The 24,936-nt window shown below is 38.6% G+C and overlaps 1 protein-coding gene across 4 annotated transcripts in view; it reads left to right on the top strand.

The window, feature by feature from the left end:
• LOC149844156 (uncharacterized) overlaps positions 1–21,016 on the top strand; it is a 28,604-nt gene extending 7,588 nt beyond the window's left edge. Inside the window, exons 2-4 of one of the 4 annotated variants that reach the window (XR_016430959.1) lie at positions 8,994–16,074; positions 18,258–18,299; positions 20,699–21,016. Coding sequence is in view for 3 of the 4 variants with exons in the window: in XM_090000352.1 (XP_089856478.1) it covers positions 9,347–16,042 (6,696 nt within the window). In the remaining variant the exon portion in view is untranslated. Of the gene's footprint in view, positions 1–8,977; positions 16,075–18,257; positions 18,719–20,698 lie in introns of those variants that run through there. The other 3 variants (XM_090000354.1, XM_090000352.1, XM_090000353.1) reach the window with 3 other exon arrangements.
• The last annotated feature ends 3,920 nt before the right edge of the window (positions 21,017–24,936 follow it).

The raw sequence follows: 24,936 nt of genomic DNA, 5'->3' as shown, positions 1-24,936 counted from the left end.
GGGATGTGGGTTAGGGTGGGTAGTGCCCATCTAACCCACGTATAATGTGGATACTGATGCTCGACCGCAATGACCCCTTTTTGTTTCCCAATCCCCTCATCCCTCAATTTTATTTGTCTATGCTTTATTTTATACTATATAATATTTTTTTAACACTAATTTTTGTTGTTATAATGCAATTGATGCATTGCATATGTCAATGATTTGTTGCTTTTGTATTTTTTTAAGATCGATCATTTGTTTCAATTTCATATGCTATTCTCATGGTATTGGTTGTTAACGGTAGATGTTTTTATAGATAAATTGAAAGAATAAAATTGCTACTCTTTTCTTTTGTTATCAATTTTTAAATATTATCTTAATGTATGAATTATGATGGTTGTTAGTATTTAGGTTTTTGTAATTTAATTTTTTTAATAGCATGAATATTATGTAATTAGGGCTTAGTGTCTTTTGTATGTTTTCTTAATTCGCATTATGCTTGAATAATAAATACTTGATTTTGGTTAGAATATTAGGGGTTTATGTCTTTTTTAATTAGCATAAATCAATATTTTTTTAAGATTTAAGGTATTGATATGGATTTTTTTTCAAATGACGTGAATGCTCAATTAAGGTTGTAATGTTTTTTTGTGCTATTTTTTTTCAAATGACGTGAATGCTCAATTAAGGTTGTAAGGTATAATTACATTTTTATTGTATGTTTGTGCCCACCCTAGTTTAAATTCCTCGCTCCATCCACCACTACTTCAACAAAACTCTGAGAAATGTCCATGACCTTCAATCATCCTTTCAAGATTTCAGAGTCCCTCATTATTTAACATTCTCTGCCTAACACCAAGGCCATCCATTGACACTATACTTTTCTCTGAAAACCTCTATCCAACCATTTTCCTCCGTACAGAGTCTTCACCTCCATTTGATTAAGAAAGTGATCTATTCACCACCTCATATTCCTAATCTCAAGCTCTCCAGATTGCTTTGAATGTGAAACTTGATCCATTAGGCAAGAATTTTGGATTTAACACTACACTAGCCTGACTAAAGGAAACTTTGAGAACTTTTTACTAGTATGTTCTCAACCTTAGAGTGCATAAAAAAGATCTCCAAAAAATGAGATGGGATGCAAAGCAGGTGTGCTGGATCAAGTGCCCCAGCTTGCAAGAGAAGGGAACTTCACTTAACATGCTTCCAGTTTCAACTTAAAAAAATCATGATTTTACTTAAACAAACCTTTACCTTCAATCCTCCCTTTATCTATGATGGTTGAGGTGATGTAATTCACACCCCATATTGTCGATACATATATACATATGAAAGTACATAGTGTTTGTGTTACAGCATCGATCTTGAAATGTGTGCACTAACTAGTTTCTCAAAAATTATAAAGGGCTTAGGCCCTCATTGATGCACTTATAAATCTCGAGAAACCACAGATGCCATGATCAAAGGGCGGAACATGTTCTCGATGATCGAAAGCTATGGGTTCAATCAAAGGGAGATCCGCATTTCTGATGATTATACCATCAAAAAACTTTAAAGAAAAAGAAAGGAGAAAATGCGATCTCGAAGAGGAGAGTTCCCCAAAAATGTCCAAGATATAATCTAGGAATAAGCCCCCCTTAAATAGTCCAGGGGAAGATCGGGTCTAGTGTGGATCTAATCCACTATAAACCAAAGCAAATACAGATTGGTCCAAGATGGATCCCATCTCAAACAACACAAACCAAATCAACAACTCCAACACCCAACTAAATGGATCTGATTGATCCAAACAGGAAAAGAACAAGGAATCTAGGTTGATCCGTAGCAATTCCCTACCCTTGAAAATTGCTTTGGCCTTGAGGCATGAAATCTGGGTAATGTTGCAACAAGTTGTCCTCAACCTCCCAAGTTGCCTCATCCACTCCACTCCTTGTCCACTAGATTGGTACGTCTGATTGTTTGCGTCTCCTCTCAAGTGCACATAGTGGTTGTAATTGAGCAGTCGCCTGCAAGTTAGGAAGGTTTGGTGTCAACAGTGAAGGCATTCTATAGTACAACTTCAACCTAGAGATGTGAAAGCCTAGGTGGATGCAGATCCCTCTTCAAGGTTGATATGATGTTTTACTTGACCGATACGCTCTAGAACTAAGTATGGCTCGAAGAAACTGTGGATTAGTTTGTGCTATCAAGCGTGCCAAACTGTCATATGTTTGAAGTTTATGTGATTTTGGGCTATAGTCATCTGATTTTGGAGGATCTGCAGAAGTTCATTGCGTTCTATCATCTCTCGCTTTATTATCATAGCTCTCACAGCTTGTACAACATAAGTTGTGTTGGTGAGAGGAATATTGTCTTACCATTGCACCCAAGGTATTATATGAACCCATGAGCGAGGATGATCCGCAATAAAAGCTTGCAAGAAGCCCTCTAGACAATAATAGATGACCTCAATTTTGCCATCAGTTTGGGAATGTTAGGCAATGCTCATCAACAATCTGGTACCTTGGAAAGCAAAGAACTGTGTATAGAACGTGTGCGTGAACATGACATCTCTGTCACTAATAATAGTGTGGGGCATACCGTGTATACAAAAGATATCTATCACAAACACCTCTGTATTATCCTAGTTTTTTATGATGTGCTAATGTTACGAAGTGCTTATATTTGGATAGCATGTTCGCTGCCACAAAATTCGATGTTCCTCCCTTCTCCCCTATGGGAACATTGATGAAGTCTTTCGATATATCCTTTAAAAGTCACACTGGCATTGATAATGATTGTAGAAGATCAGTAAGAGTTGTTGCTTCATATTTTACTGTAGCATTGCAACTGTCCACGAACTCTTGGACATGATACTTCATGCCAGCCCACTCAGGCTCTCGCTACACCCTAAAGTAGGTGTGTTGGTGTGGGAGTGCAGTGGAAGTGTTTTATGAGGGTCTTGGTTAGTGGGGAGTCTACCGATACTATAATCTTCCATGTGAATAATGTACCTTGCTTCAGATACCTTGTCAATTCACCGCGATCCACTAGTTACATTATCACTTGCATCTTCGCACTCCATTCATATGCCCAAGCTAGGTTTTCAAAGATGGGAAAGGTCATCGTCAAGAAGTTGAATAGTCTGAGTTCCTTTTCTTGCCCTTTTCTCGATAGTGAATCTGCTACTGATTGTTGGGTCATTTTCTGTATTGAATCTTAAAGTCATAACCCATCAACTTGAAGATCCACTTTTGTTGCAATGGAGTGGTGATCCTCATGTTGTAGGCTCTTGTGATTAGAGTAAACCATAAAATGGTGTCCCAATAAGTAAGGTCACCATTTGTTTACGACGATGATGATAGCCATGTACTCCTCATACATTGAGAGTCCCTTCTTTTTCTTCACTATCACTTATTGTAATAGGTGATAGAATGTCCTCCCTTACTCGAAATAGCCCCCACGCTTAATCGTGATGCATCTGTCTCTACCTAAAACTTGAAAGCCAAGTCAGGAAGAGCTAGCATGGGGTTCCTGCACCGAAGCAGGTTATATGTCCCCCCCCCGAACAGGGCAGTTAGCTACATCTCATGATCGGGGGTCCCAAAGAGCACCACGTATGTAAGCATGTGCGTCTCGTATCCCCATGTTTGTCAGCATTAATTAGCATTGGAGTTTGATGCGATTGCAAAGACTTAAGTACCCTCTCCTCCATTGGTGCAAAAAAAAATGACGGCTCTTGAAAATGAGTGGTTGTAAAGACTTAAGTGCCCCGAAGATGATTATTTAAGACCCAGTCTCTGCACTGTAGGATTATCCGAGAAAGAAATCTCCCCTAGAAAAGGCCATGAACATCAACCCTCTTACTCTCTCTCTCTTTCCCTTCTATTTCTGCTTCTGTGCACATCCATTAGAAGATCATACATTGCTCCATCAAGCACCGACTGACCTGCACATTGACTGTTGTGGAGCCTGATTCAAAGTTTTTACCCTTACAGGAGGAGGGTTTGGGGGCTCATCCCAGCGTGGGTAGCATCATTCAACTCTCACTCTCTCTCTCTCTCTCCCTTCTATTTCTGCTTCTGTGCACATCCATTAGAAGATCATACATTGCTCCATCAAGCACCGACTGATCTGCACATTTACTGTTGTGGAGCCTAATTCAAAGTTTTTACCCTTACAGGAGGAGGGTCTGGGGGCTCCTCCCAGCGTGGGTAGCATCATTCAACTTGAAGAGTTGTGGAGTCTGATTTAGAGTTTTAACCCTTACAGAAAGGGGGGTCTGAGAGCTCCTCCCAGTGTGGGTAGCATCATAAAACTTGAAGAGTTATGGAGTCTGATTCAGAGCTTTTACCCTTACATAAGGGGGGTCTGAGGGCTCCTCCCAGCGTGTTCATGGTCTTTTTCCCTTACAGAAGAGGGGATTTACATTTCGTAGAACACCCGTCACCGGAACGAGATGAACACCCGTCACTGGAACGACGGCTCCGCTGAGACCTCCTCGCTAGGGAGAGGAAGACGACGTGGTGGAGATTCTACTGGTCATCCTCAGCGCGACTGCACCGACTGGGTTGCTGTCGAGGAGGAGGGCGAGAACGGTGACTCTTAGCTTGGGCAGTCTTTCTTTTGATAATTGTGGTTGTAATGTATCGTTGAAGTTAAAATGGGGAATGAAATGACAATAGAAATTGCTGAAAATTTACAAAAATAAATTAGACTCAATAACAAAGACACCATTTTTTACGGATTTGGAATATGACCTCTGGTTAGGGAGATATGGCTCTGACAAGTTGGTCCTAATTTGCGGAAGACACTACAAATCGCTATAGCGATTTGCGGAAGACACTACAAATCGCTATAGCGATTTGTGAATCGCTATAGCGATTTGTGAATCGCTATAGCAATTTGCGGAAGACACTACAAATCGCTATAGCGATTTGCGAATCGCTATAGCGATTTGCGGAAGACACTACAAATCGCTATAGCGATTTACGGAAGACACTACAAATCGCTATAGTGTTTCGCGATTTACGGAAGACACTACAAATACTACAAATTGTTGTAGGAAAGCCCGATAATACTATAAATCATTGTTGGAAGGCCCAAAAAAAAATTGGTCCGGAGGGCGCTGCCCCCCGCCAGGGGCGGCTCCCCCTGGACCCCCACCCGCTGAACCCCTGCCAGAGGCGGCCCCCCCTGGGATCCGTGTCGGGAGGGGAGCCCCCGGACCCCCCTCCTGTAAGGGCAAAAACTCTAAATCAGGCACATAAGTAGAGAGAGAAGGGAGAGAGAGTGAGAGGGTTGGTGTTCATGGCCTTCTCCAGGAGGAACCCTTTACCTCCCTTGATTTCTTCTCTACAGAGAGAGGGTTTTACAGTGTTTTACGAAGAAGGAAGAAGAAGAAGATGACGATGGAGCAATGTAGGATCGTCTGTTGGATGTGCACAAAAGTAGAGAGAGAAGGGAGAGAGAGTGAGAGGGTTGATGTTCATAGCCTTCTCCAGGAAGAACTCTTTGTTTCCCTTGATTTCTTCTCTAGAGAGAGAAAGGGTTTTACAGTGTTTTACGGAGAAAGAAGAAGAAGACATGTTTGTCCTTTTTTTGAACGAAAAAGAAGAAGACTTTGAAGAGTCAACATCATCCTTGACTTTCTGGATGGAGGACATGTTTGTCCTTTTTTTGAACTATTTGTTTTTTCTTTTTTGAATGAAGGGCATTTTTGTCATTTTCTCAAACCATCACTTTATGAGAAGAATAGCAATAAAGGGTACTTAAGTCTTTGCAACAACACCAGAGTCCGATGCAAAGTTATGTCAACATACATAGGAATACGAGCCCCATGTGCTTGTATACGTGGCGCTCATTCAAAGCCCCAAACACAGGCATGGGATTCAGTGAATCATCGGGGGCGAACATACACAACCCTCTCTTCCTGCACCATCCCTCACTGCAGACTCTCCAATGTATGTGTAGCCTCCTCCATCCACTAAAATGACTCCTCTTTAAGTTGTATCAATGAATGTGCAAGTTGTGAGTTCCCCTGCACAAACTTTCGATAGTAGCCTACCAACCCCCAAAACCTTCAGGGACATTGAAATCAACCATTGTTGCATAGCCGATACCTTCTCAGTGTTCACCTCCACCCTACTAGCTGACACAATGTGCCTCATGAATTGAACTTCGCTCTTAATAAAATTGTACTTTGACCTCTTGTCATATAACTAGTGTTGGTCAAGAAGTCAAAATATTGTCCTCGGATATTGTAGGTTGGCCTCCCAACAACTACTATACATGAGAATATCGTCAAAGAAAGCCATAACAAACTTTCAAAGGTAAGCTCAAAAGATATTGTTCAAATCTCTGAAAAGTGGGTGGGAAATTAATCAAATTAAAGGGCATGACCTGAAACTCGTAGTGCTCCTTGTGGGTATAAAAAGCAATCTTGTGTAAATCCTCAGGGGTCATAAGTATCCAGCTCTGAGGTCGAGCTTAAAGAAGTATCATGTCTCTCTCAGTTCATATAGCAACTCATCTATCATTGAGATGGGGTATTTGTCATTGACGGTGCTACTATTTAGGACCTTGCAGTCAATACAAAATCACCATGTCCTATCCTTCTTCACCAAAAGCACTATCGAGGAATATAGGCTTCTGCTGTGGGGAATCACTCCGACCTTCAATATCTCTCGTACCAACCATTCTATCTCCCCTTTTTGAACTTGGGCATACTGGTATGGTCTCATATTAGCAAGTTTGGCTCCCTGTTAAATTGATATCATGCAGTTGTGGCTCCTCATAGGTGGTAGTTCATGTGGCTCACTAAACACTAATTTGTACTCAGTCAAGACCTACTCCAACTGGGTGCATCTCTACATGGATCTCTATTGTCGTACCGTTGACCACCGTTAGATATAATTGTGCATCTCCCTGCCCAAGGGCTTGGTTCATCTAGTGCGACTCAGTCTCAGCAGGAGGTGCTCAGAGTGTTGTGACTATAATGATCCTCTTCCTTGCATCTTGAATTTCATCCTCATGTCTATGAAATTCTACTCTATGCTGTCTAACTACTAGAGTCACTGCATCCTAAGCACCATTTATTTTCCTTTCATAGGCAGTATAAACAAGTCAACTGCAAAGCGGTGACCTTGCATTTAAAACTAGGCCTTCATGCAGCGAGCATCGCATCTCAGCGCGCTTCTGTCTCCCACCACCACATCATAATGTGTTTGTGGAATCGTAGCACAATTTGATTTGCGAGCTGTCTTTGCATAAATAAACTTATGTGTTGACTCGTGTCAATCCACAAACATGTACACAACTTTCTCATCACACCTGGTACCTGCATAATCTAGGGGACTCAAGTTCTTCAAGGGCATGATAGGAAATCTTCATAGTCTTGTTTGCCTGATCTTTTGTCTTTGGCTCAGCCTGAACCCCCTCTTCTTTATTATCCTCACTATGCGAGTCGGATGCCCCGACGACCACACCTCATCACAATTGTAGTAGAAGACCTTCTTTTGCCTTTTTAGCATATGCTCACTAGAAAGTATGCGAGTCTCCCATCACTTTATCTACTCGGGCCTTGAAAGAACCTTCCCTCACTCGATTGTCATTATAGGTCCTCTTGACCTATCAGGTGTATGTCACCATGGTTGGTCATGACCAACTAATTGTTATCCTTTGTGGGTTCTCCTGTGACAAAAGACCTAATAAAAATACCTTTTGGAGGCCAACAAGTTGTCCTCCCTACACCTCTGTCTGAATCTCCCACTTCAGGCTAGCTATAAAAGTACCTATCAGCGTAGTTTTTGGCCAACCTATTACCAATGAACTAAGCCTCAGCTTTGAGAGGGTCATGTCAAGTTTCATGAAGGTGGATGGTCCAAAGCATATCGTTAACTCCCTTAAAAGCAACCTCCAGTCCGTTGTCCCATTCATCCCCTCAAACCAGTGGTACCAGCGCATCTCTTCTTACATGTGAATGGAGTCCACTTGTACTATGTCATCCTTTGGGGTATGAGCCACTCATAATTACTGCTATGCATGGAATAACCACCAATGTTAGGGCATCGATCTTGGGATCTGTTCCCTAACTAATTTATGAAAATTGTGAAGGGCATGGGTCCTCGTTGATGCGATCATGAATCTCAAGAAACTGTGGATGCCATGATCGAAGGGAGGAACATGTTCCTCATGATTGAAGGTGGTGGTTCAATCAAAAGGAGATCTTCAATCCTGATGAATGTACCCTAAAAAAAATATGAAAGGAGAAGAAATGAGAAAACATGATCTTGGGGAGGGATTTCCACAAAATTATCTAAGATACCTTCATTTTGGGGCTAAGTCAGACTTAAATTGTCTAGGGGTGGATCGTGTCTTGTGAATCGGATTTAGTACAAACCAAAGCAAATATGGATGGGTCTATGATGGATCCAATATCAAATATTATCATTTAATTCTCCCTTTCTTTTTCTCTCTCTTTTGAATGCTAATAAATTCTCATCCACCGAATATCAACACCAAATGCAACTTACCAAAACTTGTTTATTGTTTTGAAAAATATTTTGAATTTTCAAATTAATGTAGCTTCTAAATCTCATCCACCGAGTTCTCTCTCTCTCTCTCTCTCTCTCTCTCTCTCTCTCTCTCTATATATATATATATATATATATATATATATACTTGTAGAGATGCACCCAGTTATAGGACTTTCTAAACTCGGTTATAGGACTTTCTAAACTCGGTTAGGTTCCGATCTGAGACAACTTGGACGCCATGAGTTGACTTGCGGAGTTAGCCAACTATGCTTTGAACCAACGTGTTTTTCAACACTTTTTCCAATGAGCTTCTTTGTGGAATCGCCATTCGTTGATAATTTTTGAATATTTTAATAGTAAAAAAATGTTTTTAATAAAATCAACTATGCTTTGAACCAATGAGCTTCTTTATGGAATCGCCATTCCCTGATAATTTTAACTAGTTTCTTTTTTGTGGCCATTCTTTAATTAATAAGCCGAATCCACTTCCAGACATTGTCACAATGCTTCATGGACTCGAGGACGCAGGATTCAGACTGAAGTTTCTTCTTCAATAGGTGGACTGAACTGGCACAATAGGTGGATCAGATGTTCCTCCAATAACGGCAGCGACTTTTTGGTGGGGCCCCAATGTATTGACAATGAGCGGTGGTGTTGAAGGTTATGAACAATGGTGATTTGGAAACACAAAAATTTGTGTTTTGACATATCACCTGACCACGAGTAGACATCCAAAAGATATTGTATTACATGCAAAATACAATATATCGCTATCCATCTTTCTCATGAGTAGATATTGTAGACCGTCGATCTGATCTTGTTTTTTTAGTACAGTACTCCAAAAGATGGCGGACGTGGTAAGCCCAGTGTGGGATATCTTTAAGACCTTGTGGACGGCCATAACCCGTCAGATCGGATATGCCAGACACCTACACGAGAACTTGGATCGACTCAATGGTGAAATAGATAAGTTGAGCCTTCAAAGACAAGACGTGGAAAACGAACTGGAAGTTCGACTGTCAGATGGAAGTACAACCAAGGCGCTGGTTGAAAGCTGGTTGGAAGATGTTGAAAAGAAAAGAAAAGATGTAACAAGTTTCGTGGATGAAACCAATCCAGACAAGGCATGCTTGATGGGTTTGTTTCCCGACTATCTGTCTCGTATCAGGGCGAGTAAGCGTGCTTTGGAGATGGTTAAAGACATTGATAAACTCCAGGAAAAGGGAAAGTTCACCGCGGGATTGACCATCCCTCCCCCTGCCCCCCCACCGCCACCACCAAACGAGATTCCCATTGAAGAAATGCATGGTCGGTCGGTCGAAGAAACAAAGGAGAGCATAATTAAGTGTCTTGAAGACGATGGTGTCGGTAGGATTGGAGTTTGGGGTATGGGAGGAGTTGGGAAGACCACTCTAGCCAAGCATATACATAACATAGTCAACAAGAAGGGTGTCTTTGACTATGTCATGTTTGTGACTGTATCGAATGAACCGCTTAACTTGAATAGGCTACAGGTAGATATCTTCCAACAGCTACTACAAACAAATCAAGAAGAAATCTCCAAATTTAAAAGTTTAGATACAGCAATTTCTTCTAAGCACTTGTTCTCAAAGTTGGAAGGGAAAAGGTTTTTCCTGATTCTGGATGACATGTGGAAACAATTGGAGTTGTCCGAGTTGGGAGTGCCGAATCCGAGCAGAGAAAATCGAAGCAAACTCCTATTGACCACTCGATCTAATGTAGTTTGCCGTGGAATGGAAACCGATAAGGAGATCAAAGTAAGCACTCTTGATCATAAAGAAGCCTGGGAATTGTTTTGTGACAAAGCTGGTGATGTTGCCTCAATGCCTCAGATCAAACCTTTTGCTGAACAAGTCGTTAGAGAGTGTGATGGTCTACCGCTAGCAATTGTTACTGTGGCAAGGGCAATGAGAGGCAAGAAGGATACCGTACTATGGAAGAATGCTTCGAGGGAACTTCGGGATTCTGCATCAAGGATTATGGATATGGATGACAAGGTCTTTGCACGACTGCAGTTTAGTTACGATAACTTGAGGAGAAAGGAGTTGAAGGAGTGCTTTCTATACTGCTCCTTATTTAGCACAACTCTTAAATTAACCAGAGATGATCTAATAACTCGATGGTGGATAGATGGGCTTTTTAGTGAGTGTGGAGTTGATCAAGATTGCAGCCTGGAAAAGGTACAAGAAATTGGGACTTGCATTCTGGAAGAACTAAAAGATGCCTGCGTTGTAGAAACAAACACAGACTATGATGGAAAATTATATGTATATTTGCATGATTTAATGACGGACTTAGCCTCAAAGATTACAAAGGGTAGATATATTTTGAGAGTCGGTAATGATTTTCACAAGCAAGACTGGAGAACAACTGAAAGGATCTCATTGTCACGCTTTGAATCAAGTAGTTTTCCCGAAATTCCAGAATTCCCCAACATCTCTACCATGCTTCTCATGTACAATACTTCAGGTAGTGCCATTTCTTCCCAATTCTTCACCCACATGCATACTCTGCGTGTTCTTGAACTATACAATATCAATATCGAGTATCTCCCACCATCAATTGCTGAATTGAGTAACCTTGGTTTGCTCCACATTGAAAAATGTCCCAATCTGAAAGCTTTTTTGCATGTGGAACTTCCGCCAGAGCCCAAGAATGATGGTTGCAGTAAAGGTACTGTTATTCAGAAAGTGAATAATGACAATGATAAAAGTATTGTTCCTCTCTTTCCAAAGTTACAAGTATTAATTATGGCCGAACTGCCGCTACTATCAGAGATCACAAGCAAATGGGTGACAACGACAACTACTTTCTCACTATCCTTGCCTTGCATAAGGAAAGTTAGAGTTTGGAATTGTCCTAAACAGCTAAACACTGTTGTAGTTCGTGGAGATGAAAAATCATTTGGAGCTTTGGAAGAGTTGGAAGTTCGGAGCTGTAAAGCATTGGAAGAGATATTTCATGTCGGTGATGAGACTGCAACCACGTCATCCTTATTTTTTCCTTGCATAAGAAAAGTTGATGTTTGCTATTGTCCTAAACTGCTCAACGTTGCTGTAGTTCTTGGAGATGAAAAATCATTTGGAGCTTTGGAAGAGTTGGATGTTGGGTGGTGTGAAGCATTGGAAGAGATATTTCATGTGGGTGATGAGACTGCAACCACGTCATCCTTGTTTTTTTCTTGCATAAAAAAAGTTGATGTTTGCTATTGTCCTAAACTGCTCAACATTGCTGTAGTTCTTGGAGATGAAAAATCATTTGGAGCTTTGGAAGAGTTGAAAGTTCACAACTGTGAAGCATTGAAAGAGATATTTCATGTGGGTGATGAGACTGCAACCACGTCATCCTTGTTTTTTCCTTGCATAAGAAAAGTTGATGTTTGCTATTGTCCTAAACTGCTCAACATTGCTGTAGTTCTTGGAGCTAAAAAATCATTTCGAGCTTTGGAAGAGTTGGATGTTGGGTGGTGTGAAGCATTGGAAGAGATATTTTATGAAGGTGATGAGACTGCAACCACGTCATCCTTGTTTTTTCCTTGCATAAGAAAAGTTGATGTTTGCTATTGTCCTAAACTGCTCAACATTGCTGTAGTTCTTGGAGATGAAAAATCATTTGGAGCTTTGGAAGAGTTGGAAGTTCACAATTGTGAAGCATTGGAAGAGATATTTCATGTCGGTGATGAGACAGCAACCACGTCATCCTTGTTTTTTCCTTGCATAAGAAAAGTTGATGTCTGCTATTGTCCTAAACTCCTCAACATTGCTGTAGTTCTTGGAGATGAAAAATCATTTGGAGCTTTGGAAGAGTTGGATGTTGGGTGGTGTGAAGCATTGGAAGAGCTATTTCATGTCGGTGATGAGACTGCAACCACGTCATCCTTGTTTTTTCCTTGCATAAGAAAAGTTGATGTTTGCTATTGTCCTAAACTGCTCAACATTGTTGTAGTTCTTGGAGATGAAAAATCATTTCGAGCTTTGGAAGAGTTGGAAGTTCACAACTGTGAAGCATTGGAAGAGATATTTCATGTCGGTGATGAGACAGCAACCACGTCATCCTTGTTTTTTCCTTGCATAAGAAAAGTTGATGTTTGCTATTGTCCTAAACTGCTCAACATTGCTGTAGTTCTTGGAGATGAAAAATCATTTGGAGCTTTGGAAGAGTTGAAAGTTCACAACTGTGAAGCATTGGAAGAGATATTTCATGTGGGTGATGAGACTGTAACCACGTCATCCTTGTTTTTTCCTTGCATAAGAAAAGTTGATGTTTGCTATTGTCCTAAACTGCTCAACATTGCTGTAGTTCTTGGAGCTAAAAAATCATTTCGAGCTTTGGAAGAGTTGGATGTTGGGTGGTGTGAAGCATTGGAAGAGATATTTTATGAAGGTGATGAGACTGCAACCATGTCATCCTTGTTTTTTCCTTGCATAAGAAAAGTTGATGTTTGCTATTGTCCTAAACTGCTCAACATTGTTGTAGTTCTTGGAGATGAAAAATCATTTGGAGCTTTGGAAGAGTTGGAAGTTCACAACTGTGAAGCATTGGAAGAGATATTTCATGTCGGTGATGAGACAGCAACCACGTCATCCTTGTTTTTTCCTTGCATAAGAAAAGTTGATGTTTGCTATTGTCCTAAACTGCTCAACATTGCTGTAGTTCTTGGAGATGAAAAATCATTTGGAGCTTTGGAAGAGTTGAAAGTTCACAACTGTGAAGCATTGGAAGAGATATTTCATGTGGGTGATGAGACTGCAACCACGTCATCCTTGTTTTTTCCTTGCATAAGAAAAGTTGATGTTTGCTATTGTCCTAAACTGCTCAACATTGCTGTAGTTCTTGGAGCTAAAAAATCATTTCGAGCTTTGGAAGAGTTGGATGTTGGGTGGTGTGAAGCATTGGAAGAGATATTTTATGAAGGTGATGAGACTGCAACCACGTCATCCTTGTTTTTTCCTTGCATAAGAAAAGTTGATGTTTGCTATTGTCCTAAACTGCTCAACATTGCTGTAGTTCTTGGAGATGAAAAATCATTTGGAGCTTTGGAAGAGTTGGAAGTTCACAACTGTGAAGCATTGGAAGAGATATTTCATGTCGGTGATGAGACAGCAACCACGTCATCCTTGTTTTTTCCTTGCATAAGAAAAGTTGATGTTTGCTATTGTCCTAAACTCCTCAACATTGCTGTAGTTCTTGGAGATGAAAAATCATTTGGAGCTTTGGAAGAGTTGGATGTTGGGTGGTGTGAAGCATTGGAAGAGCTATTTCATGTCGGTGATGAGACTGCAACCACGTCATCCTTGTCTTTTCCTTGCATAAGAAAAGTTGATGTTTGCTATTGTCCTAAACTGCTCAACATTGCTGTAGTTCTTGGAGATGAAAAATCATTTGGAGCTTTGGAAGAGTTGGAAGTTCACAACTGTGAAGCATTGGAAGAGATATTTCATGTCGGTGATGAGACTGCAACCACGTCATCCTTGTTTTTTCCTTGCATAAGAAAAGTTGATGTTTGCTATTGTCCTAAATTGCTCAACGTTGCTGTAGTTCTTGGAGATGAAAAATCATTTGGAGCTTTGGAAGAGTTGGATGTTGGGTGGTGTGAAGCATTGGAAGAGATATTTCATGTCGGTGATGAGACTGCAACCACGTCATCCTTGTTTTTTCCTTGCATAAGAAAAGTTGATGTTTGCTATTGTCCTAAACTGCTCAACATTGCTGTAGTTCTTGGAGATGAAAAATCATTTGGAGCTTTGGAAGAGTTGAAAGTTCACAATTGTGAAGCATTGGAAGAGATATTTCATGTCGGTGATGAGACTGCAACCACGTCATCCTTGTTTTTTCCTTGCATAAGAAAAGTTGATGTTTGCTATTGTCCTAAACTGCTCAACATTGCTGTAGTTCTTGGAGATGAAAAATCATTTGGATCTTTGGAAGAGTTGGAAGTTCATGGCTGTGAAGCATTGGAAGAGATATTTCATGTCGGTGATGAGACTGCAACCACGTCATCCTTGTTTTTTCCTTGCATAAGAAAAGTTGATGTTTGCTATTGTCCTAAACTGCTCAACATTGCTGTAGTTCTTGGAGATGAAAAATCATTTGGAGCTTTGGAAGAGTTGGAAGTTCATGGCTGTGAAGCATTGGAAGAGATATTTCATGTTGGTGATGAGACCGCAACCACGTCATCCTTGTTTTTTCCTTGCATAAGGAAAGTTGTTGTTTATTATTGTCCTAAACTGGTCAACATTGTTGTAGTTCTTGGAGATGAAAAATCATTTAAAGCTTTTGAAGAGTTGGAAGTTCAAGGTTGTGAAGCATTGGAAGAGATATTTCATGTCGGTGATGAGACTGCAACCACGCCATCCTTATTTTTTCCTTGCATAAGAAAAGTTAAAGTTTGGGATTGTCCTAAACTGCTCAACATTGCTGTAGTTTTTGGAGATGAAAAATCATTTGGAGCTTTGGAAGAGTTGCATGTTTACTTGTGTGAAGCATTGGAAGAGATATTTCGTGTGGGTGATGAGACTGCAACCACGTCATCCTTGTCCTTTCCTTGCATAAGGGAAGTTAATGTTTGCAATTGTCCTAAACTGGTCAACATTGCTGTAGTTCTTAGAGATGAAAAATCATTTGGAGCTTTGGAAGAGTTGTATGTTGGGAGTTGTGAAGCATTGGAAGAGATATTTCATGTCGGTGATGAAACTACAACCACGTCATCCTTGTCCTTGCCTTACATCAGAAAAGTTGGAGTTTGGGATTGTCCTAAACTGGTCAACATTGTCGTAGTTCTTGGAGATGAAAAATCATTTAGAGCTTTGGAAGAGTTGAATGTTTTGAGGTGTGAAGCATTGGAAGAGATATTTCATGTCGGTGATGAGACTGCAACCAACTCATCCTTGTCCTTGCCTTGCATAAGGGAAGTTAGAGTTTTGGATTGTCCTAAACTGCTCAACATTGCTGTAGTTCTTGGTGATGAAAAATCATTTGGAGCTTTAGAAGGGTTGGATGTTGAGAGGTGTGAAGCATTGAAAGAGATATTTCATGTAGGTGATGAAACTGCAACCACGTCATCCTTGTCATTGCCTTGCATAAGGGAAGTTAGAGTTTGTGATTGTCCTAAATTGCTCAACATTCCTCTAGTTCTTAGAGATGAAAAATCATTTGGAGCTTTGGAAGAGTTGGATGTTCAGAATTGTGAAGCATTGGAGGTGATATTTCACACCAAGGAAATTAGCATCACGATGAACTTTCTCAAATTGATAAAATTAAGACTCTTTGGGTTGTCATCATTGGAGAAAATTTGCAAGGGGATGGCAGTTCTCAACTTACCTAGCTTGGAGGAAATTGTTGTTGTAGGATGTCCAAAGCTTCAAAACTTCCTTTGGTTTAAAGATGGACAATTACCACCTAACCTAAAGTCCATTATAGTAGACGAACAATGGTGGAATGCGTTGATATGGGGGGATGACAAAACAAAGCAGGAACTCCAACCATTCTTGGAATTATTTCAATATGATTCCCCGTTATAGAACAAGCAGAGGAGGCCGTAACTGATTTTCTAGTAAGCAATATTAACCTCTCTTTTTTACTTTTTTGACAAAAAAAATTGGGGTTAGGCAGACCCCTACAAGTTATACTACCATACCGCCTGGGGTTCGAACTTGCAACGTCCCAACACATGGTGACGTTGCACTAACTACTCCTGCCAGTCAAGCCGAGCCCCGTTGGCAGCAATATTAACCTCTTTAGGTTCATATTTTATAGCTTAATTAACTACATATAATGTTTTTCTAATTTTTAAATTTGCAAAATCTTTTTTGTTTGTTCGGGTAATCAAAACACAAATACATCTTATTTTCAAATAAAAGCATAATTGATTGTGATAACTTAGTGGAAGCCACTTGTGTTTTTGTTGTCTTAGTTGGAATCTTGTGTTTACTTTCAGCCAAAAAAATTCGAAAATTCTAAAATCGGATCACTGTTAGAGGTCCATACCCTGAGCCTATAGTGTTTGGTCGGGGTCAATCCCGACCCGTTGACACCCCTAGTTAGGGTGGGCACTGCCCACACTATTGGGTGGGTCAACTGCTCACCCTGACCCGAACCCTATTGTGGAAATTTTTGGGTCAGGATGGGCACGTGCCCACCTTTTTCAGGAAGCAGATCAGGACAGGATGAACGTGAGCGTTTTTGCTCATGCTGCCATCGTGGTCATCTAAAATGCAAACAGATCAGGACATGCTGAACATGAGTGTTTTTCTTTCTCCCCTTTTTTTTCTTCTTCTCTCTTTCTTTTTTTTTTCTCTTCATTTTTCGTTTAACTGTGAGGCATTGTCGCTCCTTTTTGTTTTCCCCTTTTTTTTTGTAAGAATATTTATAGAAAATCATGGTTGGTAGTGTTCAACTTCCTCTTTCTCATGATCTTCAAGGATGTGTTTAACTCATCTTTCAAGTTGTAACTACGTATTCCTTGTTAGTTTCTTAGCATTTTTATAAATTGGTTGAAGTTTTTTTTTTTTAGTTTTGGTGGTGACTAAGCCTGAGTGCAGAAATGCAGTGTTTGTTGCTTATGAATTTGCAGAGAATGTCCTTCCTTTCCTTTGTTTATCTTTCTTTTTCTCACGTGGAGATTTTATCTTATTTTTGTTTTTCATAATTTCCTGATATTATGGAGGCAGAAGAATATCCGAGATTGATATGGCAATTTATGGAAATAAATGAATGACATGTCTTTTCAAATCTGTTTAAATTTTCATTCTTTCTATAAATGAGTATATAGAAATCCTTCAGACATGATCAAAAGTGTTTCCCCTTTTCAGTTTCTATACATGCACGATGAGTTGCTCTATAGTTGCATGATCAACAATATTATCTTGTTTTTGAGGGATTTTGTACTCAAATAAAAAAGTGGATATGATTTTCAATTGTTAGGAGCATGAACTTTAAGACTTCCAGGCTATGCAAAATGGCACGTGAACCTTCTTCATTTGTAATCTGATTCAAGGAGATTAAAAATCAGGCCATTACATATTGTGATACCACATATGGTTATATTAATATATTGCCAATATTTTTATTTTGAAAATATTGCAATATTAATGCATTAAAGTGAAAAACTAATTTTAAAAGGTAAAATATTCTAATATCTTCAAATTTCACCCAAAAAAAGATAGTGTTAACTTATGATATTAAATTATATTTTCAAAACTTGCCTACCATCTTGTTTTTTATTTTTCTAAATATATTCATAATCACTGCCCCTTTTTCTTTAAAACATTTTCTACCTTTTACTTTGTTAAATGCCAAGATTGTCTTGAGATTTTCCAAAGATTTACACACACACACAGATATATATATATATATATATCATATTTGCTGCACTTTACTGTACTAATAGAAATTCATAGGTGCGAGTTTTGTCAAATCAATCTAACCCCATAATGTGTTCAGCTGGTTCATTCATTAGGAATTGCACATTGGATCGGGTGGTTTCTACATAAAAAGATGATTTATTTCAATCATGAAATTTTGGGTCTTTTTAGCTCATTGACTTTTTAAGCTTCATTGTATTTGCTATTGTGTTGTCTAAATGTTTACTCGTGATTATAGAAATCTTTTGTTGTTTGAAATTCTGCTTTTTGCATCACAAAATTGACATTTAAGCTTTGTGAAATTTGTTAAGTTACACTTTTCTGTCAGACAATATTTTTTGCCTTTATTGATTTAATCTTCTCAAATGTTCAGCTCTTTGTGGGCATCTGTATCTAGGAGTCGTCTCAGGTGCAGGTATATTTGTTGCTACCTTTTTTTATCATCTTATTGAACAATTGTGGTTCATCCTATTGATCTTAGAGTCCGTACTTTGTTGTTAACATTTTCCAGCAATATGTATTTTATTTGGATGTCTTTTTGTTCTTTGGAAGCCTTACACTCCTTTGCATATTGCAATCAAGTGGTAGAGATGCTTGGTAATCATATCTCTGGCTGTTGTAGTAAGCATGTCTAGTTTTTTCTCCCTGTGGGTTATTTTTTGTGCAATTTTTAAAAAGGAATTTGACATGGTTGGGTGTTTAATCCCCTGCCTAATGCTGAATGAACAGATATTCTACATGTACAAGCATCCTGTTAACTTGTTGGGGTTCTGTTTGTTCTCAATGTTACTTCTTAAAGACTTATTTCAATGGGCAAAAGCATTGTTATGGTCACACTATTTGAGTTTACTTGCCAAGAAGTACCTCTTTAATTTTTCTTTTGTTCTTGGACCTTAGGAATTAGAATGCCCTCAAATAGGAATTAGAATAAATGGAGAGTGCTTTCTTCTTTTTATATAATTTCACACACCAATCAATTAGAGGTGAACACTAGATGATAAAGTTTAAGAGTGAAATTCGCCCACAATTGTACTCTTGGTTAAGTCATAAGCATGCCTTCTGGGGTTCAACCACGAGTCTGGTGCCTCTGAACTTTCAACCCTCTCCCTTAGCTAAGTGGACCTCAATCACAAGGGAAACACTCTTATCATTACCATTGTTCATATAAAATTCTCTTAATGGCTTTCAGAACACACTTGCAGCTTCAACTTTAATTCTTTGTAAATGGATGGACCCATATGGAGTTGGATATCAAACATGCAGTTTATGACATCGTGAAGATTTGGTCAACTTTATGGTTCAGTTTCCATGCAGATGGGTTCTTGATCAAGTTTTAAAAAGCATGCCTTTAGGCCATATATCTTGATTGTTTTAGTGAAACCAATAATTCTTCAAAAACTTCCAAGTGTGCTGTGCGTGAAGACCTAAGGGTTCAAAAGGGGGCTTTGTTTCACTTCATTCTTTCTGACATGGATGAAGAATTTTATGTTAGTGAGTCAAACTTGCTCGATCAATATGGAGTTTAGCTTGGGTCTCTTTCAAGTGGATGAAGCACTGAACAGAGCTGCCTCTTAAGTCATGTGTGACTTCTACCAATCCTGGTATTTTGGTTGAGCAGAGAACAGAGAATTTACGTATAATGATTTGCTTTCTGTTTTGTCTGAGCTTAAATAGCTTGATTGTTTAAAGTAGTTGTTTTTCCATTTGAAGTAGTTGTTGTTTTTCCATTTGAATTTACGTATAATGATCTGATGCACTCCTGCAAATAGTTGGAATAAAATTTTTACATTTTCACATTATGCATTAAAACCATGAAATGCATGACGAAAACACATAAGAGGCATGCCGTAACAAAAAACGTAAGAGGTAAACACGTAAGCTTCATGCCTTGATTAAAATGTTACATTCAAAAGGACCATGTTTAAGACATTGGCATCAGGCTATATTTTACCTACATGCGATTGAAATGAGGCATTTTTTTAGTTTCTCTAACATGACGAGTCAATCCATGCATTGAGGTAAGCATATGATTCCTTATACTCTCATCAATCATGTACTTAAACAACTGGCATAATGTCTGCTTCTATCACAAGCATTTTGATGTTATACTAAGCCGCTAACTCAACAACGCTGCTTCTAGTATCTTTAGACTCTAATAGTAATTTTTCTCAGCCTTTACCTGCATAAATAAAATTCTGAATAGATTTTTGCATAGTAGTTTCATTTTTCCTTTTACTATATTACTCTTCACAAAAATTCTGAATAAATGGGTTGTCTGTTTCTGGTGTCCACTGTTGAATCCCTCCACTTGGTGTATTCATGCCAAGTTTTATGTTGCCATTGAAGTTTTACATTCTTGAAAGTTAAAAGTGATTAAATTGATGTTTTGAACTTCAATCTGTTATGCTGTGATAATTATCTGCTTTTCAAGTATTTTTTCATAATGTAATTTCACTTTTTAATTGATATGAAAAACATATAGTTAGCAGCATGCACACAAATTGCCAAAAAGGAAAATAATGGTAGTTTCTCTCATCTGACTTAGCATAGAAGGCTGTGATTAACAACACATACTATGCCACTGTGTGATCCGAGGTTGAAGAATGCACATGTTTTTATCTACTTGATGGATATGGGTGCAAAGTAAAAATAGGATATCTGGATACAATACCAACTGCTTGTTTTTATCTACTTGATTTGGGTTGAGTTGTTTCAATGTCCTACTTAAAATAGTGTGGACAATTTTATGCTTGCACAATCTACACTATTTTGATTGCTCTCTGAAGGTTATGAATATTGTGTGAATGTGTGAAGGTTGCATTGGAAGAGTTAACCCGATCGCCCTGACGCAGTGGGATTTAAGAATTGAAAGATGTGGACTGTGGTGTGAAAATTATGGAAAATAGGATTCCTCTTACTGTTTGGAGTTCCTAACATAGAAATGTTTTTTTTTTTTTGAGAAAAACATGGAAATGTTTTTCAACCAGAAGTTGCTGGTAAATTGTGTATGAATAATTGAGACTTTTCTTTGGTGATATGTGGTGTCAGAGTGCAAAATAAAGCAGTTGCTTTGAATGTGGTATTTCAACATTGGATATCAATAATACAACTTCATGACATTATTAAGATTTGGTAAACTTTATGTTTAGTTTCCATGCGGATGGATTTTAAGGACTTGTTTGGTTTCATTCTTTCTTACACGGATGATGATTTTTGGGATTGCACACACTGTTTACCAGTTGGAAAAATCCATTGCTCTTGTGCTTTTTCTATCTTAGTTTTGATTTTACACATTTATATTAATATATTCATATTTATGTTTATAATTAAACACCCACAGATTTTATATATATATATATATATATATATATATATATAAAGGTAATATTTTATATATTTATTAGCATGTCTATTAGTGACTGCTTAAGCTGTCACTAATGATCTTCTTTAATGGAATTTTTAGTGACAGTGTAAACCGTCACTATTGAATAAAGAGATCTTGTGCCAGTCAAACTTGTCTCTAAAGGTGACTGCTAATAGCTACAGAAATTACCATCAATAAATCTACACAATAGTAACAGTCAGTTACTGTCGCTAGATGTTTTAGTGATGACAGCTCTAACGTCTGTTGCTATACAATAGTGACACCAACTAATGGTCTCAGTTTAGAGTTTACAGTTTAGGGTTGAGACCATACCCATCAACAGTTAGTTTGAATGCAGGTGCTATCAGATCTGATCTGGGTTGGGATTGGGTCAGACCTATCAAATTGACAGGCCTAGTTAGTTGAGACCAGACCAGGAACCAGATGTAGAAAAAAACCTAGACAGAAGCACGATTTTGCACCTGATTTTTTTTTCTTCAAAAGAAAAGTTTTTGTGCGTTGATTCAGGCGTAGCGTCTTAAATTAAGTCGACATGTTCGACAGATGTCAGATGGAAAATATTGGATCCATGTTCAGGTTAGATACGGCCTTATATATAAAAAAAAGTTTTGGTTCAGAGATATACATAATAAGTCTGAATCTGCCTCTAATATAATGGTTGGTCCATTCATAGATCTAAGTTCAAGTCTGAATCGTGCCTCAGGTGTCTTGTCATGTATAGATCCAATTTGAATCCAAATCTTGGTCCAAGTTGTTAGGACCGAATATATCAAATGAGAGCCCGCATCGACTGCTTTAATTTTATCTTGACCAGACCCAAAAGTAAAGCAACAGGTAAAAATTAAGGGAAAACAAGCTATTATATTACAAGATCAATCATCTTCTCAATGGTTATTATTGGATGCCCCGAAGCAGTCACTGAAATCATAACAACAAAAAAAATTGTCATCACATTCTAACTACATCATGAATTTGAAAATATCATGAATTTGACATGATATTTTAAATTGCTGGTAAAAACATGCTACTTTTAAAATTTTGCATGTTTTGTATACTCTTTCTTGCTATTTTAGTATATAATAATACTTTCCTGATTTTTTTTAGGAAAAACAACATTTTCAAAAATAAGATGGGATTTTATCTGGTCGAGCTTTCCCCAAGAATGAGATTTGAGATATGATTCACTGTTGGTTACAACCAGTTCACATGAGTTCCCATTTAATTCTTGTAAGGAAAATATCTAAATGCGTCCTTGCTCGTCTTTTTCATTTTTTTTGAGAAAAAAAGGTTATGAATTCATTCTTAAGATGAAAAGAATTACATAGAAGATTTTAATTGATGAAATATCACTTAGGAAAGGAAGGTGCTTACATTAGATGATGCTTACTCATCCTATTGGTCAAGAGAACAATTGTAGATTAAGTACATCTTGAGGTCCTTCCAAGCATATTACTTGGAGTTCACATTCTCCATTTTAGTCCATTTTGGCTCTCGAACACTAATTTGATGAGGGAGCATGAGAGAAACGCCTATGCTACTAGTTTGGACATCACAAAGCTAATGCAAACCCTTAATTGGTCATGTTTGAAGGTGATGGAGTAAAATCATAGAAAGAATCCTTGCTACAAACCTTAACCATTATTTGAACCTCTTGCTTGCTTTTTAATGTGACAAAAGCCTTGGAGAAGCAGAATAAAAAAGATGCCAAAAAAGTCTTTTCAATGATATTTTCTGTGGTGTGATGCACGCGTATTCCACTGGCGTCTTTGCTCCGGTGAAAACCCTATTATTTCTATCTAACCATCTCTCTAAATCATACTGCTTGCATGAATATCTTCAACCACTATCAGATCTGATGCATGTCTTCAAATCAAAACGTGCTGCCCCCTGCCCTTTGTGAAAATCCACTGCTAACAGCAAATGAGGATAACTCGTGTCAGACGTGGGTCATTTGATTTAGTTACAACCGAATCCCATTTGTTACGGTTATCCAGCCTGATTCTTTCCTACAATCAAGCTTCAAGGATATCCAAATGTATGACAGGATATCGATATGTATGGTAGGGTGTGCCTCTTTCCTTTTTCTTTTCGGTTATCTTCTTGATTCTTATCAGGTTCATGACATTGTGTATTTACATGGGTGCTCTCTTCCTTGAGAAAAACAAGAGAAATAATAATTGTTAGTGCTTTCTTCGTGAAAGTATGTCATATCCACCGAACCACCTTGTATTCTATGTTGATATGGTGTTGGTCACAAATTGTTACAACCCTAGCAATCAAAACATGTAAATCATGACACGGTACCAAAGCTGGTTTGCAAATCGTGTTGAGGTGTCACTTATAAATCGCAATGTGGTGTCACTTGCAAATCGTAACCTCGTATCAGAGCCACGGTGATCCAACAACATGTCAATGGAAGAAACTGAAAGTTCTCAAGAGAACAACAAAGTTTCAAAACCGAGGCAAGAAAGTATGGAAAACCCATACCACATTCATTACTCGGATAATCAAAGTATGATGCTCATATCCCAATATTTAACAGGAGTGAACTATGTCATGTGGCAAAAAGCCATGACAATGGCTCTCATCGTAAAGAATAAGATTGGCTTCGTTGATGGCTCGATCCCTAAACCGGAGGCTCCCCAGTCTCTCGTAGCCGCATGGGAGCGCTGCTACAACATGGTGCAATCATGGATTTTAAATTCACTGCACAATGATTTATCCTCCAATGTCATCTATGCTAGCACAATGTTTGAGGTATGGCCGAATTAAATGATCATTTTTTTCAGTCTAATGCTCCATGCATCTATCAAATCCAACAACAAATCATTGGTTGCAAGCAAAATCAGTCTTTTATAACAATATACTATACAAAAAACAAAGGATTGTGGGATGAACTTGCTACATATATGTCATTACCTCCATGCTCGTGTAGAGCAATGAAGGTCATCCTCCAATACCAACACTAGAACCAACTCATACAATTCCTGATGGGACTCAATGATAGCTATGGTCACGTTTGAAGTCAAATACTTTTGATATATATTCATTATTGATCCAAGAAGAACGACACCGAGAAATGAATGTCGTGCCCATTACCAAATCCGTTGCAGCCGCTGTATCACAACAATACGACCAGCTGAAGGAATGACAACCCAAAGGAAAAGCTAGGACACGAGTTTGGTGTGATCATTACGAAAAACAAGGGCATGTCAAAGCCAAATGATACTTCATAGTTGGGTTTCCTGAAAAGAATGCTCTTGGTAACCAATCAAGGTTGAGTGCTAATGCTGCCATTAACACGCCTTGAGAAGCAAAGAATCCAACCTCTAGCCAAGATCAATTGAACGTTGACATGTTCAAGAAATTCATCAAATTCATGTCAAAACCTAGCCAAGGTAATGTCAAGCCAAAGGCCAACCTTGCAACTAATATTCTTAACCCAATTTCTTGTGTAGCCTCCACCCAGTCTTGGATTATCGATACGGGTGCCACAGACCATATAACCAACTGTATTGCCAATATCGAATATTTGACCCCTACCAAGTTTCCACCTATTAACCTTCGCAATGGTTCTTGTGTTCAAGCCACTCATGAAGGACGAGTGGTCCTCTCACCCAAACTGAGTCTAAACAAAGTGCTATATGTACCAAATTTCAGATTTAAT

The sequence above is a fragment of the Nuphar pumila genome, chromosome 3, assembly GCF_984573655.1.
Source record: "Nuphar pumila chromosome 3, dmNupPumi1.hap1.1, whole genome shotgun sequence".
Taxonomy (NCBI): domain Eukaryota; kingdom Viridiplantae; phylum Streptophyta; class Magnoliopsida; order Nymphaeales; family Nymphaeaceae; genus Nuphar; species Nuphar pumila.
This window is presented reverse-complemented; position numbering and strand designations above follow the sequence as displayed.